The 15,558-nt window shown below is 47.0% G+C and overlaps 9 protein-coding genes across 9 annotated transcripts; 4 read left to right on the forward strand and 5 right to left on the reverse strand. All coding sequences in view use genetic code 12, as the record gives it.

Annotated features, from left to right (window-relative positions):
• Positions 1–61: 61 nt before the first annotated feature.
• On the forward strand, positions 62–1,393 carry NUF2 (kinetochore-associated Ndc80 complex subunit; the record flags this gene model as incomplete). The annotated part of the gene is made up of 1 exon (XM_025481472.1): positions 62–1,393. One exon carries the CDS (start codon positions 62–64, stop codon positions 1,391–1,393), a length of 1,332 nt encoding a protein of 443 aa, XP_025336090.1.
• A 117-nt stretch (positions 1,394–1,510) lies between these two features.
• On the reverse strand, positions 1,511–3,226 carry SGE1 (Sge1p; the record flags this gene model as incomplete). The annotated part of the gene is made up of 1 exon (XM_025481473.1): positions 1,511–3,226. One exon carries the CDS (start codon positions 3,224–3,226, stop codon positions 1,511–1,513), a length of 1,716 nt encoding a protein of 571 aa, XP_025336091.1.
• A 559-nt stretch (positions 3,227–3,785) lies between these two features.
• GPR1 (Gpr1p) lies at positions 3,786–5,729 on the reverse strand (the record flags this gene model as incomplete). The annotated part of the gene is made up of 1 exon (XM_025481474.1): positions 3,786–5,729. One exon carries the CDS (start codon positions 5,727–5,729, stop codon positions 3,786–3,788), a length of 1,944 nt encoding a protein of 647 aa, XP_025336092.1.
• Positions 5,730–6,434: 705 nt separating this feature from the next.
• On the reverse strand, positions 6,435–8,204 carry CXQ87_002990 (uncharacterized protein; the record flags this gene model as incomplete). Its single annotated transcript, XM_025481475.1, has 1 exon — positions 6,435–8,204. One exon carries the CDS (start codon positions 8,202–8,204, stop codon positions 6,435–6,437), a length of 1,770 nt encoding a protein of 589 aa, XP_025336093.1.
• A 713-nt stretch (positions 8,205–8,917) lies between these two features.
• On the reverse strand, positions 8,918–9,946 carry KIS1 (Kis1p; the record flags this gene model as incomplete). Its single annotated transcript, XM_025481476.1, has 4 exons — positions 8,918–9,211; positions 9,247–9,465; positions 9,492–9,845; positions 9,902–9,946. The coding sequence occupies 4 exons, from the start codon at positions 9,944–9,946 to the stop codon at positions 8,918–8,920; spliced, it is 912 nt and encodes a 303-aa protein (XP_025336094.1).
• A 1,528-nt stretch (positions 9,947–11,474) lies between these two features.
• Positions 11,475–12,605, forward strand: CXQ87_002992 (uncharacterized protein; the record flags this gene model as incomplete). Its single annotated transcript, XM_025481477.1, has 1 exon — positions 11,475–12,605. One exon carries the CDS (start codon positions 11,475–11,477, stop codon positions 12,603–12,605), a length of 1,131 nt encoding a protein of 376 aa, XP_025336095.1.
• A 268-nt stretch (positions 12,606–12,873) lies between these two features.
• SIW14 (putative tyrosine protein phosphatase) lies at positions 12,874–13,575 on the forward strand (the record flags this gene model as incomplete). The annotated part of the gene is made up of 1 exon (XM_025481478.1): positions 12,874–13,575. The coding sequence occupies one exon, from the start codon at positions 12,874–12,876 to the stop codon at positions 13,573–13,575; it is 702 nt and encodes a 233-aa protein (XP_025336096.1).
• A 694-nt stretch (positions 13,576–14,269) lies between these two features.
• Positions 14,270–14,680, reverse strand: HHT2 (histone; the record flags this gene model as incomplete). The annotated part of the gene is made up of 1 exon (XM_025481479.1): positions 14,270–14,680. The coding sequence occupies one exon, from the start codon at positions 14,678–14,680 to the stop codon at positions 14,270–14,272; it is 411 nt and encodes a 136-aa protein (XP_025336097.1).
• Positions 14,681–15,218: 538 nt separating this feature from the next.
• HHF22 (histone) lies at positions 15,219–15,530 on the forward strand (the record flags this gene model as incomplete). Its single annotated transcript, XM_025481480.1, has 1 exon — positions 15,219–15,530. The coding sequence occupies one exon, from the start codon at positions 15,219–15,221 to the stop codon at positions 15,528–15,530; it is 312 nt and encodes a 103-aa protein (XP_025336098.1).
• Between the last annotated feature and the right edge of the window lie 28 nt (positions 15,531–15,558).

The raw sequence follows: 15,558 nt of genomic DNA on the forward strand, positions 1-15,558 counted from the left end.
CAGAAATAAGGATGCATTTCCCCTACTAGATTTCAAAGAGTTATCGATATGCCTTCAAACAATGGAGTTCACTGCCAGTGAAGAGTTGATATCACGACCCACAAGCCAGTACATAAGGACCCTTTTTGAAGAACTAGTTGATATCTTTATGGGTCTCTCGGTGCAATCGACAGAACAACTATCGCATGATTTGATAAAACGCAATAATGAATTTAACCTGAACGACATGCAACAGGATGATGACAACAACAACAATAATAATAATGACTTTGATGCCAAAAAGGACGATACTTCCCAACTGATTCCACTCCTTATTCTATTTCGTTGCTCTTTGGCATTTCTTGAAAAGTGTGGAGTGCATGACTTCAATATAATGGATCTCAAAAAACCAGAATCCCAAAGGATACGACGCATCCTCAGTGCCGTCATAAACTTCGCTAGATTCCGTGAAGAGAGGATGAAAGACTGTGAGCCAATTGCTCAAGTATGTGAAGATTACTCGGAAGAGGTGAGGAAATCAGAGGCCGAGATTGTTCAGGTCCAAAATGACATTGACCAGCTTGCATCTCAAGTTAATGAGGATCAACTGGGTCAAAGGAAGTCCACACTAGCACAGCTTAATAACTACAACTCCAGGCTTGAAAGTGAACTCAAGAAGCTTCAATGGTCACAAGAACAGCTTCAGCTCGAACATGCGAGGTATAGAGAACAGAAGTACGGCTTAGCCGAGCAAATTGAAGATCGTCTCTATCTACTTCAGGAAGAGGCATTACGGGTTGAGAAATTCAAGAAGTTTACCATGGTCAATCCTAGCGAATTGCAGGCGATCCTTGACGACCTCAAAGGTAACCTTGAAGATGCCGAGCTGCAACTTCGAACGGGAGACAACACTTTGCAAAATCGTTCAAAGACAATCAGAGCTATAAAGCTGGCAGAGGACGAGCTCAAGAATATTCTTACCATTGTTCAAAACATTGTCGACGATTTGGGTCATCTTGAAGAGGAAGGCAGCGAGCTTGATAGACAGGCTGAGCAGCGGGACAGAGAGAAGGCTGCAATTGAAGAGATTGAAAACCTGATTCGTCTTACAGAGAGACAGCTAAGCAATCTCGACGAAAAGATCCTCAACACTAACAAGCAGGCCTCGGAAAAACGAGCAGAAGCAGAGCACAGGCTTCAGAAGCTTGAAGACGAATATGCTAGGCTTACTGACGAGAGAGGTGTACGCGAGAGAAGAATGGACCAGAATAGAGTCACCATTCAGGAATTGGAAGAGGACATTAATAAGATAACCGGAGTGTTTGATCGAGAGAAGCGCAACATAGAAGCTGCAGTTGCAAAGCTTAATGCCCACATTAGGACATACTTGTCTGACATGAACAATCTTCAATGATAGATTCTACAGCCGCTGCTGATGAGCTCATTTCCTTTCATCCTATGTATTATTTGTAATATTAATTATCGCATCGATCTATAATTTATTGTTTGTTTCTCCTGTCTGAGTTTCTTCTCAGCGTTCGTCTGAGGATGTCCCTTGTGTTAACTCCTTGGAAGAGTCTGTGGCGGCGTCCTCTTTAGATTCTTCGTCGTCATCATTGTGTCCAATTTGGCTCTTACTAGGAATCTTCTTGTTTGTCGTGAAAAGAGAACTGATGAATGCAAGACTTGCGTATGCTAAGTTGAGATAAAACACATCTTTAAGGGCTCTCATGAAGGCAGCGAGTGCATCGTCTCTTGCTGAAACAGGGAAGTCCCAAATCATGGCGGGCGCCTGAATGATAGTCCTTGGTGAAAGATGCGAGAGACTAGGGTTAGACGCAACAACATCGACGAGGTACATCTGTCCACGGGAGGTGAGCATCAATTGGGATGTGACGACACCTATGACACCACCGACGGTTTTCATAGCATTGAGAAAGATGGTCACCAAAATCATGGAACCTGGAACATGACCGGGGGCTTCTAGCTGAGCACTCATCATGGAGCTCTGGAACATAAGTCCGACTGAGACACCCGCTGGAATCAACAAACCAATACGCTGGCTTGAAGGAGTGTCTGTGTCAAGAATTAAGAAGAGTCCGACACCCACAGGTCCTAAGATACCCGATATGAGCATGGTGATCTTCACGTAACGAGTGAAACGCATGAAAACACCATTGAACACTGATGCTAAAGAAACGGTGATGATAAACGGAAGCATATCGATACCAGATCTCCATGGAGACGCTTGCCAAATGACTTGGAAGTAGATTGCCAAATATGTGACGATACCCATGAAGAAGCAGAAGTTAAACACGGCCGTCAGAGTAGCCATCAAAATCTTTGGCACGATGACCACTTCTTTGGGAATAAGCGGGTTCCTCGAGAGTGAAAAGTTGTAATAAATGAAGATGATAGTGATGATGCCGCCTAGAACAAAGCAGCAGATGACAGCGGCAGACTTCCATGGGAACTCATTACCACCAAAAGTGAGAGCAAGAAGCAATAAGACGAGACCAGCGGCAAAAAGGAATGTTCCGAGGTAGTCGATCTTTTTTAGCTTTTCTTTCAAATCACCTTTAGGTCTGGGTGGATGGAATGCCAATATGAGCATACCAAGGGCGAATCCACCAACGGGCAAGTTGATCCAAAAACACCATCTCCAAGTGACATGGGAGGCAAAAGCGCCACCAATGAAAGGACCTGCCACTGAAGCAACGGAGAATGTTATGCCAATTAATGCCATTGAAAGTGGTCTCTTGTTGATGGGCACAGACTCTGAAAGCACCACAACAACCATGGATTGGATGGCACCTCCACCGACACCTTGGATGACTCTGCCGCCAATGAGCATGTCCATGCTGTTTGCCAAAGCAGCAATTAAGGAGCCAATCTCAAAAATGATGATACCAGCTATAAGGGTGTATTTTCTTCCAAAGGCGATAGAGATCTTTCCGTACAGCGGCATGAAACAAGCTGTAGGTAGAAGAAACCCCGAGGTAAGCCAGCCGACCTTGTCGAAGCCACCGAACTCCTCACTGATTTCTGTTAAAATTGTGGCTACAATGGTCTGGTCAAGCGCTGCAATGAAAAGACTCGCCACAATACTCATCAAGGTGAAAGCTAGCTTATAGCCATGGATATATTGCTCCTGGGCCCTTGTTCCGTCACCAGCATCACTCTGAATGAACTTTTTTTTGATCTTTTTGGCCGCTTCTAGATCGACAGGTATTTCAGCTTTTACCATACTGTAACGTAAGCGATGTCTGTGTGCTGGGTAATTATGCTAATGGAGGGATGCAGATTATGTGAAGCAAGAAATAGCTTACAGGGCAGATCGTAGATGCGGTATATATATTGCAATCAGAATAACGTAACAGGCATCGAGAAGTTTTTCTGGGTTATCACCTGCTGTGCTCTGAGTGGGTGATTTTTTTGAGAGTGCTGTGCGTAGGTCTGTACTCCTGGGCTTAGGAGCCGCTGCACAATTGCGCTGACACCTACGGTGCATTAGCGGAAGGCCAACCGAGCGACGGTTATCTGATGAAAAGGAAGGGATTCTCAGCCTTTGTTGTTTGTAAAAAACCGAAACAAGTTGAGCACCAGGAGCCGAAAGCCGAGAGCCGTCTCGAGAGATGAGCATCTCGTAGCGAGCGGCTGACCGGTGAGGCTGCGATTTCTCCTTTAGTATGACCGCAGCAAGTAAGTGCGCCTGCGCAAGATCGTGTTAAGCGTCGTAAGATTCGGCTTTTGACTCAGTGGTAAACGGAGAACCGTTTCTCAGAAATTCGCTAGCAATGAGTCGATTAAGGCCCATCACGTAAGAACTGCAAGAAATCGAGCTCGACGTCTTCGCCCACACTGCTTGAACGCTCACTTCTTTGCGAAGGACGCTTACTATTCGCATACGAGGCGGTTCCTTTCCTGTGGCCAGCACTAGTTTCTTGAGGAACGTACTCTTTAGATTCAGGAATGGGCTCGTGTGGATCCATCATGGAGAGCCTTCTGGACCTTGACGACTTGTTGGAGGGAGAAGTCATGCTGGTTCTGGGTTCTTGCTTACCTTGTGAATAGCTCGATCTCCTCTCTTTGGAGAAATTGAGCGAGTAGTTTTCAAGAGTCAGCCGAAAGTCTCCCTCGGTGATATCGCCATTCAAGAGATTGGAGAAATCATGCTTGGTCAATAACGTGGTGAAATCTGGGTTTCCATTTGCATCAACCGCTTGAGCGCTTCCCACATTCTGACCGGCCAAGGATCTTTGCTCCTCAAGACGAGAAGAGAGGTAGTTGTTTTGAAACTTTGCAATGTTCTCTTCTGTGGGGAGACCCATGAGTGGGAGACGTAATTTCGCAAGGACTCTTCTCCACAAAGAATACTGTTCGATGTCGATGGACATGGCAGCACTGTAAGAGCTCAATCTTCTTCTTCTCGGCAGAGAGTTCAGGTCACCGCTATGGTGGCGCATATAATTATCGAGGCGGAACGCATTATCCTTTTCATAGTTTTTCATAATGGTGTACTTCCATGGCTCTTCACGATAGAAGAAGACTAGAGCATCCACGAAACCATTGAATGGTTGCATAAATGCTCCCAAGTAATTGAGCCAGTAAACTGGTCCATGTTTTCGCTCATGATTGAATTGAGTACACTGGAGGAGGAAGGGGAAGAGCCAGACCGATACGTAGGCGATAGGGTATATGAAAATCGATTTCATCTGTCTTTCAATGAGTTTTTGACGCTTTCTGAAGCTAGCCAAATTGGCAGCTTCTAGTTCAGAGTCGTGCATGATATTATGGGTGTGGTTGACCCCGTCTTGGTCTTGATTAGGACTTTCGTCCAGACTCTGCACGGTTTTAGCTCGAGAACCAACCGCTTCGACTGCTGAGGCGTCGGAGCTCGAAGAGCTTCCGTTCCGCTCTGCTCTGGGAACGAAAAAGCTCTCATGAATGGTGTCTCTAACCTTCATGTAAAAAAATTGCAAGGAAGAAAAAAAGGAGGGCTTGTTGTTGGAGTCCCGGGTGTGTTGATGCTGCATGGTGGTGAATACGCCGCCCAAGGCTCTGAATTCCTTGAGCACGTAGTAATAAATGAGTCCGTAGACGAGGATGATGATGACGATGATAAGGTAGCGGGGAACCCAGCTAAGCACCAACCGGTACCAGACCGGCTGCTGCGGGAGGTAGCACCAGCACACGAAGGAGATGTGGCCGACGCCGATATATGCTAATGACGCCATGACCAAAGGTATGACGAAGGAAAGCCCGTAAACGTAGTAACGGTATTTGTACAAACCGCCTTCAACACGGCCCGTTTCGGGCAACTTGACGGAAAGCTGGGGCCGGAAGATAAGCAACAAGGTATGTAAAGCGAAGGACAAGATGGCCAAGTCGGCGCCTTCGATAGCTGTGGCGCTGAAAAAGCCCACAACCTGGCAAAACCGTTTGTTGAGGTACGCCGTTGGGTGGGTAAGCACACGGGCTGGATATAGTAACAAAATACAAGCTTTTAGTAGGTCGAATAGTAGGAGGAATGCAATGAGTTGGTGGCGGAACACCAAGCGCTTTGGGTCGATGGCCAAAAAGCAATACATGGCTAGCAAGCAGGCAAATATGGCCACCAGGGAGGACAGAATGGCCAACGCTCGTTGGACCAAGTTCTGGTAGTCAGAAAATAGATCCAGCTGGTTCTGACCATAGTCAGTTTGCCGTTTTAAAAGCTCGCCAGCCCACGATAGCCAGGGAGGAGGCATGGAGGACGGATATGTGGAGCAAGGCTCTGGAGCATCAAAGACACCCTTGGAAAAAGGCTAGGGAAACTGGCGACACTAGGTGGGTGGTTTGAAGAAGAGTGTATTGGTAAACTGAGCGGGTGTGAATGGCTCTTTTTTCGGCTGGTATGGGCCTAGATGTACGCGGCGCGGCGCTATGAACTGAGCTGACAAAAACAGATTACACAGGGAATGGGGGAAAATGGTAAAAATAGTGAAAGGAGCGGTCTGAGGGATTCGAATCGTTTCGGGTTGTGGGATGCCGAAAATGACGAAATTGAAAAGTAAAAAAGTTGCCAAGGCCTGGTATTATATATAGTGTCACGGGGCTCATCGATTTCGCAGCCATGCCCGCCCTAGAGACCTCAGTAGATATCTGGGGGCTAGGGGTCAGAGAACGTAGAAGAATCCATGCATTGCGTTGTTGACTTTATTTGTTGACGAAATTGGAATATGTCTTCTTTTGACCAATCGCTGCCAAAACAATGGCCACTGAGGAATGGTCTTTCGTGGATCGTGCTGATCAGCGCCTTTTTACTAAGCCTCCCGGGGTGGCAGGCCGTTCGCCGATAATCAGGCCCGACACGATACATTCCACACTGCAGACAAGTAGGTGTTAATTGCTATATGTATTTTTGAACTGAAGGATATCTAAGACACACTGCAACGTGTGTACTCTAGCACCGTCTAAAGCGCACTGCCAAATATCACGGTACAGCATCTCTGCCATAAGCTCTGCTTAACCTCACCATTAGCCTTCAACTGGTTCTTCTCTTCAAGCTGCTGGTAGTACCATGCCTCGTGCTCTTCAACCTCCTTGAGACCAGTTACCAAATCCACCTCTTCTGGCTTCTTCCACTTGGTACGCTTAACAAGCTTGAACACAATGTAAATGCCAATGTCAATGAAGATCATCAAGTAGGAGAACAAAAAGTTCTTGATGTCCCATCCACCAGGCATGAATGTCTCGTAGGTGCCGACAAATGTCATGGTGAAAGCCATAGCACCTCCGAATATCGCCAACCAAGGCTGGAACCATCCTCTGAAGGGCAACGTGCGGCGGTCAATGCCTTGTGCCTTCATTGCACGGTAGAAACAACAGTAGGTCAAGCACAAGATGAAGAAGTTGATCAACTGGCACGAGGTAATCAAGTTGACAATCCAGTCCAACACTTTGGAAGCTTCTTCACCTAACTGCAAGAAAGAAATAAAAGCCCACGCCAACGAAATAAGCATGCAATACATGGGAATACCAGATTTCGTGGTAGCGGTGAGAAATTTGGGAGCGTAGCCATCCAAGGCAAAGCCGTACAACGTTCTGGACGAACAGTAGGTGTACGAGTTACCAGCAGAGAAGGCCGCCGTAACCAACAAAGCATTAACAATATCTGGAAACACCTTGATTCCCATGTTTTGCATGGCAATAACGTATGGCGATCCTCCAGCACCAGGCTTAGTGGCACCACGAGTCTCAATCAAGGTTGGGTCATTGGAAGGCACGAGAATCCCGCAGCAAAGAGCGCCTCCAATGAAGAAAATAGTCAACCTGATGAAGACCTGCTTGTACGCCGATGGCAATGTCTTTCTGGGGTTGATGGTCTCACTAGCGACAAGAGAAACGTACTCAGGTCCAGCAAAGGTAAAGGTTGCTCTAATCAAGCAAGACAAGAAACCTCTGAAATAACCAATTTTGCCTGGATATTGAAATGCGCTCAAGGGTCCTGGATCACGCCAGTAGCGGAAACCGAATGCATCGTTCTGCGGGTTGCCGCCTACCATAGTGATGAAGGTGAAAAAAATAAGAGCAACAGCCAAGATAACTTTACCCAAACTCAACCAAAACTCAACCTCACCGTAGATCGCAACACCAAAGATGTTGATTAAGAAATACAACACTACCTGAAGTGCCAACGGGATGGCCGCGGAAAAATCGTCTCTCCAGTAATGAAGAACCGAATTGACTGTCACCACCTCAAAAGGAATTTGGGCACAGCACAAGAACCAGAAATTCCAAGCCGTCATCACCTCCAATGCGTTGTCACAGCACCGGCCGGCCATTCTGACGAAAGGAGAGGTAATGGGCAAGTACGTCACTATCTCGGCAGTACTGATAGTAATACACAAGATGGGAATTGACCACACCGTGAATCCAAGAAACAAGTTGAGCGGGCCATACACCACCTCTCTGCCGATAGCGACGAACAAAGCTGAGCCGATGGTAGCACCGATACCGAGCAACTGAACATGTCTCGATCTCAAGGATCTGTGGAGATGGTTGGAACTGTCTCGAGAAGTGTAAGTAAGAGTCGAGTGGACGGAGCTTACTTCACCAGCCTTTTCACCCTTGTTCAGCAGCAGAGGAGCGACATCAGCAGACGTTTGACTTCTGGTGAGCTGCTCCAGGGACCTCGGAACATGAGGGACGAAGTTGTCGTGTAAAAAAGAAGAGAAACCCATGGCGATTATCTGAACCAAATTCTCATGGGGTGTCGTGTTAAAAGAGTGTGGTAGCGGGAGTGGCTTTATAAAATAATTTTCCATCAATTTTCAGCCTTTTTTTCTCGTCTCAGTCACCTAATCGGGCCTTTCCTGCTTTAACTGCAGGTAAACCTGGGGTGATACGGCCTTTACTCTTCGCGATGACCACATCCGCGGCCTATTTCTTAGGCAGACAGGCAAATGTGGCTGGGTGCCAAGTCGATGAGCATCGATTTTTTGACAGGCTTTTGGGCGTTTTACCGCTGCTTACGAGTCTCTCGCCGGCCTTGCACATATTGCTTCCTCAGCAGTGCATTATCTCGCGCTCAAAAATGCACATAATAGCTATTGCAATGCACGAAGCTCTTCAAGGTGGGGAGCTGCTTTGGCCGATACAAAGCGAAGCCCAGCCGGGTCACGTCAAAGACAATAAGAACTAGTCTTTGATGATTTGAAGACGTTATGGTGCCACAAATTTGCAATCGTCCGTCGTGCTATGTACTGATGGGCAAAAGTTGGCCGACTCGGCCTACCTGGTCAGAGTCTAACACCAGTTGTGATCCCTCTGTAGAGAAGCATGTAGCAAACTGAAAATCGTGATTATCCGTTTAAATTACCAGAGCGAGCCCCATTAGACCGCATCCCACTAGTACAGGATTGTGTGGGCATCATCTTGTCTTGATAGTATTTGCTTACTGCTGTAGTGGAGCATACAACACTTGGGTCACATACTTTCTTTTGTACCTGATCACCGATGCTACCGCCAAAGTGTTATGCTTGACGCTGGTAGTGGCCAAGTGGTTGAGCACAACGTGGTTGGGGATAGGCAAGGCGCCGGAGTTGTTGTCCTTGTCCTGCGAGTTAAAGTTATTGAGAATAACGTTTTCAAGATGTGGGGGTAATTGTGGAGCAGACAACCAAGCCTGGTCTTGCTGATTTCTGTTTCTAGAGCGCTGCTCCAATGCTAGGTAATACTGTTCCATGACCTTTGGGTCTTCGAAAATGGGGGAATGTCGCTTACATAATTGTAAGTTTTGGCTGGAGCGTCTTCTGCTTCCTCGTGGTATCTGGAATAGCCGTCGCCCATATCGTCCTCGTCGTTGGTGAAACCAAACACCGAGTTTGAGCGGCCTCTGGAGCTGACAGACGACCTCCTGCTAGTACGCAGCTTGCTTTCCTCCTCCTCACGCGCCATCTCCTCCTGTTCTTCTTCTAACTGTTTAAGGTGCAATTGCACATGCTCGGGGTCACTTCGATGTAGTTGACGAAGTTGCCCATCAGGTCTGTTGCTGTGGGCAAGAAGTCGGAAAAACGCAACTCGTTGTCAACGACAAAACGGAAGCGGTGGGTGCCCACGGGCAACCCTAACGTTACAAGGTACGTTTTTTCCTCCTCTTGCTTCTGCAAACCAATCATCTTTCTCCATCCGGTGAAGGAACCGGTCACGTACACCTTTTCACCGCCCTGGACCCATTTGATGTCCACAGGAACGGTAGCATTTGGGTCGGGAAGGGGAGCGGACCCGCTAGGATCATTGGTGTTTTTGGAGGACTCCTCAGCCAGAGGCTGTTGCTCTTCCACATGCATGTTTTCGTTGTCTTCGCTGTCGTCCAAGATTAGCTTGGATTTTCTTCTTTGGGCGGTGCCTGCCCAGAGTCGGAGGCGATGCTGTCCACGGCGTTGGACACGTCCACCATGGAGAAGTCGTTGCTTTCAGACATCTCCGCTATTGTTTCGTGTTGTTGTCTATAGTGTGGTTGATGTTATGGATGACAGGGCGGAAAAGTAGGAATCTGCTACCGCGAAACTCTTGGTGGGCGGGACGGTGAGAATGCCAAAGCTGTCCCGGTGGGGATTTTTAAATTAGGGTGTTAAGAAGTTTATGAGGATAAACAAGTAAATATTATTTCTACGTTTTGCCGGAAAGGCAACTCCAGTACTGATAACTCGTGGGTGGGTCACAGCCCTACCGGTTTCAACGGTCACTTCACGTGAGACATAAACCTCCACCAAGGCGACGAGGCGGTGAATCCAACGAATCCGCGTATTCTAGGAGGCAGGTACGTCCGCGTAGTATATTTCATTGAATAAAGAGGGGAATGAATGTATGAGATAATGTTTGAGGAAGACTTCATTAGTCTACTTTCATTGGTTCTGAGGTCCCCCTGGACGCCAGGCGCTAATCGGTGACAGCTCTTCGGATGTTCGGATGAGCTGTAATTGTAAAGAGAATTTGATATTTGTTCATGAAGGTTTGTGTTGAGTGTGGAGACACTTTTGGTGCCCCGCTGTTCTCCGCCACTACTGGGTTGGGGCAGTCTGATGTGATCACCAATAAAAGTTAGGAATGAGCGAAAGAACACTATTGATCAGAAATTGAAAGTTTGGCCGCGTGACTCAACAATTGAGGTAGAGATTTGTCGGTGGAAGACAATTGGGTGATGTATAAGATATCATAAGCGTAATGGTATAGGAGCCATGTCTCGGCTAATAAGGTTTAGGTTTGTTTGTACACCTATACTTCTGTGAACACATTGGGGCTGTTATTTCACGCTCTGAGTGAGGTAGATGGCTCACAGAAAGATCAAGGACATACGGTGGAGCTTTCGTCCGTACACTGAAGCAGTTACCCCTGTTTCCGTGTCTTACCTCTTCTAGGCTCAAAGCGAGACACATTTGACGACTCAGTCCTCCTCAACTTCTGCCCGGACAGTTTGAGTCAATTGAAGGTTTCAACATCTTACAATTCGGCTTTTAAAAGATCTTAGAAAATTAAGGATGGGCATGGTCTTCCGCCATAAGAAGCTAATCTACCTCGTAGACTGCTCTGCAACATGCGTTTTCGGGATCTTCCTTGTTGTTTCAGCCATACATCAGTAACGTCTCAGATACGAGGGCTGTAGTCATCAGGAAGGCCTATTTTTAAAAAGCTGGAATTCCTGCTACGGACCTGCCATACCCGCCATTTTAATGGCTCAATAGTAAGGCCATCTCAACTGACACCCCATCTACACTTTCTCCTAAAGCTTTAAATGACTCGCATCCCCAAATACTAGACGTTTCACTCTTACATATAAGCCGCAAGAAGAATAATTTTCTTCGCCCACCCACATCATGAATTCTCATGGCTACTGAGATGTTCATTGTCGCAGCCCAAACAGGTATGCGCGTGAAACATTTAGCACCCAGTATTTTGCAGCCATTCAGTATAAAGCCCCTGCCATTTCCTGGGCTTGGAAAATAAAACAGATGGATTTTTCAGGTGACAGCTTGCTCAACTCTACTGCGACAGCAGAAGAGTACCAACTCATGTTCGGTATTTTGGACTCCACAGTGGAGCGTGCCCTCCAGCTTTGTGTGGTTCATGGAATGGCCATTGGGTGCGGTGCCCTTTTGATGCTTCTCTCGTGGGTAGTGATTATCAAAAAGACCACACCCACGTTCATTCTAAATCAACTTACTTTGGTGCTCATGATCATCAAGTCGGCGTTGTATCTTTGCTTTTTGTTCGGACCATTGAGCTCGCTCACATACAAGTTCACAGGACTTTTCCCAGAAGGAAGATGGCATGCCTTCCACATCTATATTGCCACAAACACTATTCATACCTTGTTAATTGCGAGTGTGGAAGCTACTTTGGTTTTCCAGATCTACGTTGTATTCAAATCACCTGAAGTGAGAAAATTAGGCTACTTCATGGCATGTGCAGCCGGAGCATTAGCCACAACCATTGTGTCGTTATATATCTACAGCACAGTGTTATCGGCCAGACAATTAAGACAACAACTATTGGAGCATGAGTTCACACCTACAAACTCTTGGATCAATAATGTGCCTGTCATTCTTTTTTCTGCCTCCCTCAATGTTGTGTGTATCATATTGATTGCCAAGCTTGCCTTGGCCATCAAGACCAGACGATACCTCGGATTGAAGCAATTTGATGGATTGCACATTTTGACCATCACAACAACCCAAACTTTCATTTTGCCTTCCGTTTTGATGATCGTGAACTACAAACAGTCAAGTTCGTACTCGACATTGTTGGCGAACATCAGTGTGATTTTGGTAGTTTGCAACCTCCCCTTCAGTTCATTATGGGCTACTTCGGCCAACAATTCCCCTACCCCAACATCCTCCCCGAACACTGTCTTCTCCAGATGGGACTCAAAAACCTCCGACACCGAAACATTGAATCAGGATACGCCCTTGATTCCTGGGAAGGCTGAAAAAATCCAGTTGGTGAGTCCTACCACAGAAAAAGGAGACGTTCAGACAGTCTGTGGTTCTGACGGTGATCACGATCTGATTGATCGGATTCTTGACGACATGGATGGAGCATTAATGACGACCGAGCTTAATCTCAGAGATAGAATGTGCTAATTTACTTAATTGTTTGTTTTTGTGCCATGTAGCCCATGCCAGTAATACCGTAGTGCACTTTTCGTATCGCGAAATCAGTCTTCCACCCATACTCAAACTACACTCTATTTACACTCTTTCAGCTAAAACAGATGGCCGACTATGATAGCCCCTTCCAGATGGACGAAGACCTTGGTCTGCCGAACCGTGCGCTAGATCCAGATCTATCGGGGACCAATATCAGTCCATCGGGGGTCATGAACTGAACCGTCCAAGAACATTACAGACTATGCCTGCTCAAAGCTCACAGAAAATTGGAACTGAGGCGCTCCGATCCCGTCTTCAGAAGATTAAGCTTGAAGAGGGAGTTGGTACAACCACCGAAGAGGAGTGGACATATGATGAAGACGCCGACGATAAGTTCGATAAGGAGGCTGCTGAAAAGACCCGGCTGGAATACATTAAGGCCGCCGAGCTTGCCACACAGCCTTTAACGCCGCCAGAAAACTTTGCTCCGGTCATCAACAACATATATCGGTCTTCTTTCCCACAGCAGCCGAACTTCTCGTTCTTAAAGACACTCAAGCTCAAGTCGGTGTTGTGTCTTATCCCGGAGGAGTACCCAAAGTCCCACGAGGACTTTTTTGAGGAGGAGGGTATCCAATTATTTCATCTAGGCATGGCCGGTAACAAGGAGCCGTTCGTTATCATCAGCAGTGAGCTCATTACTGAAGCCATAAAGATTGTGATAAACCCAGCAAATCAGCCCATCCTTATTCACTGCAATAGAGGAAAACACAGAACCGGCTGCTTGGTGGGTGTTTTGCGGAGACTCCAGAAGTGGTCTCTCACGATCATTTTCGACGAATACCGTAAGTTCGCTGCACCCAAGGAACGTCCTATGGATCAGCAATTCATTGAGCTCTACGACGAAAACAGGATATTACTGTACGCTCAGGACAATGGGTTGCTACCGTTGAAATGGGATTAATGACTATCGACAAACTACTCAGATGGCCAGATAAACTCCTTGCCATAGATTCCAGCGTTTCCTAACGCAAGACCCGCAAGGGCCAAGGGAGAAACATGGCCTCTGATTAGACTTTTGAGGGCCGGGCGCCCGTTGACAAGCAAGTACAATGTGGACCAAGCAAATGTGAAACCGGCACCATTCGGGACGTCTCCGTCGTACATGATGTAGCCGCCCAAGGCGCTGGCGCCGCCAAAGAGGAAGCACGATAATCTGTTCGGTTTGGAGGCGGCCACCGACTTACTGAAGTCAAATGACCCACCTGATCCTAGCTTTGGGTCCACAGGTTTCTGGATTGATAAGCCACGGTAGACTAGGGCCGCTGAGAGAGCCCAGGCAGGTACGGGCGAGGATGAAGCAGCATTGGTATATTTGAGGGCAGTTTTTGTAAAGTCGTTGGATTCAGGCATTGCGTCGTGGCAACCTGTAATAGAATGTGTAATGGAAGTTCACTATGTATATGGGGCACCTTTGCTGAGTATAGAAGCCGTGGCCTGCAGGAAGCAACAGTTTGACATAAGGTAGAATAGATTGGGTGCGAGTTTTAAAAAGGCGCACTCTACAGAGCAAATATTCTTCAAAAACGGTGTATTCGATACTTTACACTATTTTACAAACCAGACCAACGAAGTGAAAGATACTATTCCAGCACCGCTTACGATCTCTCGCCTCTCAATCTTCTGGCCAACTGGATGTCCTTCTTCTGGATAGTGACTCTCTTGGCGTGGATGGCACACAAGTTGGTGTCCTCAAACAAGGAGACCAAGTAGGCTTCGACGGATTCCTGCAAAGCACCAATGGCAGAGGACTGGAATCTCAAGTCGGTCTTGAAATCCTGAGCAATTTCTCTGACCAATCTCTGGAAAGGCAACTTTCTGATCAAGAGATCAGTAGACTTCTGGAATCTTCTGATTTCTCTCAAGGCAACGGTACCTGGCTTATATCTGTGAGGCTTCTTGACACCGCCGGTAGATGGGGCGGACTTTCTGGCGGCCTTAGAAGCCAATTGCTTTCTTGGGGCCTTACCACCAGTGGATTTTCTAGCTGTCTGCTTAGTTCTAGCCATATTGAAATGTGATGATAAAAAAAATCTTAACCGAGTGATTCCTCCCAGGTTATATATCTTGTGCGGGTTTGTTGGGGCAGATTGTTTATTTTTACTCTGCGCGGTGGAAAGCTACATTTTTGCTAGACGCTGCCAGTGACACGAAATGCGCACCCAAGAAGCGAGCGAAAGCGCCACTTGTGGTGGTTTTTCGGTGCGGGAGAGGCACCGAAAGGGCTCTTTTGCGGGCCTGAAAAGATCAATTTGGGGCAAACGGTCGCGCGCTGGAAGGAAAAAAGTTGCTGTGCGAGCGAAAAGTGGATAACTGGAGTGCTGCAATTTACGCACCGCGGGGCGTACATCGTGTCCTTCACTTTTTGAACGTACCTAGGCACAAAAGAAGCGTTCCTCAGGTTTTGCTTGTGTTGGTACTGCACAGCGTGGCGTCACCGCAGGGCCTCATTCTCGTGGTTGCAAAACACTCACGCTTGGTATAAAGCATCACCAAATTCCCCCAGTGAGAATCTTTTTTTTTAATTACAAACTATATTATATTACAATGTCCGGTAGAGGAAAAGGTGGAAAAGGTCTCGGAAAGGGTGGCGCTAAGCGTCACAGAAAGATCTTGAGAGACAACATTCAAGGTATTACCAAGCCAGCTATCAGAAGATTGGCCAGAAGAGGTGGTGTCAAGCGTATCTCTGCTTTGATCTACGAGGAAGTCAGAGGTGTCTTGAAGTCCTTCTTGGAGAACGTTATCAGAGACGCTGTCACTTACACTGAGCACGCCAAGAGAAAGACCGTTACTTCCCTTGATGTCGTCTACGCTTTGAAGAGACAGGGTAGAACCTTGTACGGTTTCGGTGGTTAAACTGCTGTGTATTGCTAGCTTCCATTCT

The sequence above is a fragment of the Candidozyma duobushaemuli genome (assembly GCF_002926085.2).
Source record: "Candidozyma duobushaemuli strain B09383 chromosome Unknown C_B09383, whole genome shotgun sequence".
NCBI classification, from domain to species: Eukaryota; Fungi; Ascomycota; class Pichiomycetes; order Serinales; family Metschnikowiaceae; genus Candidozyma; species Candidozyma duobushaemuli.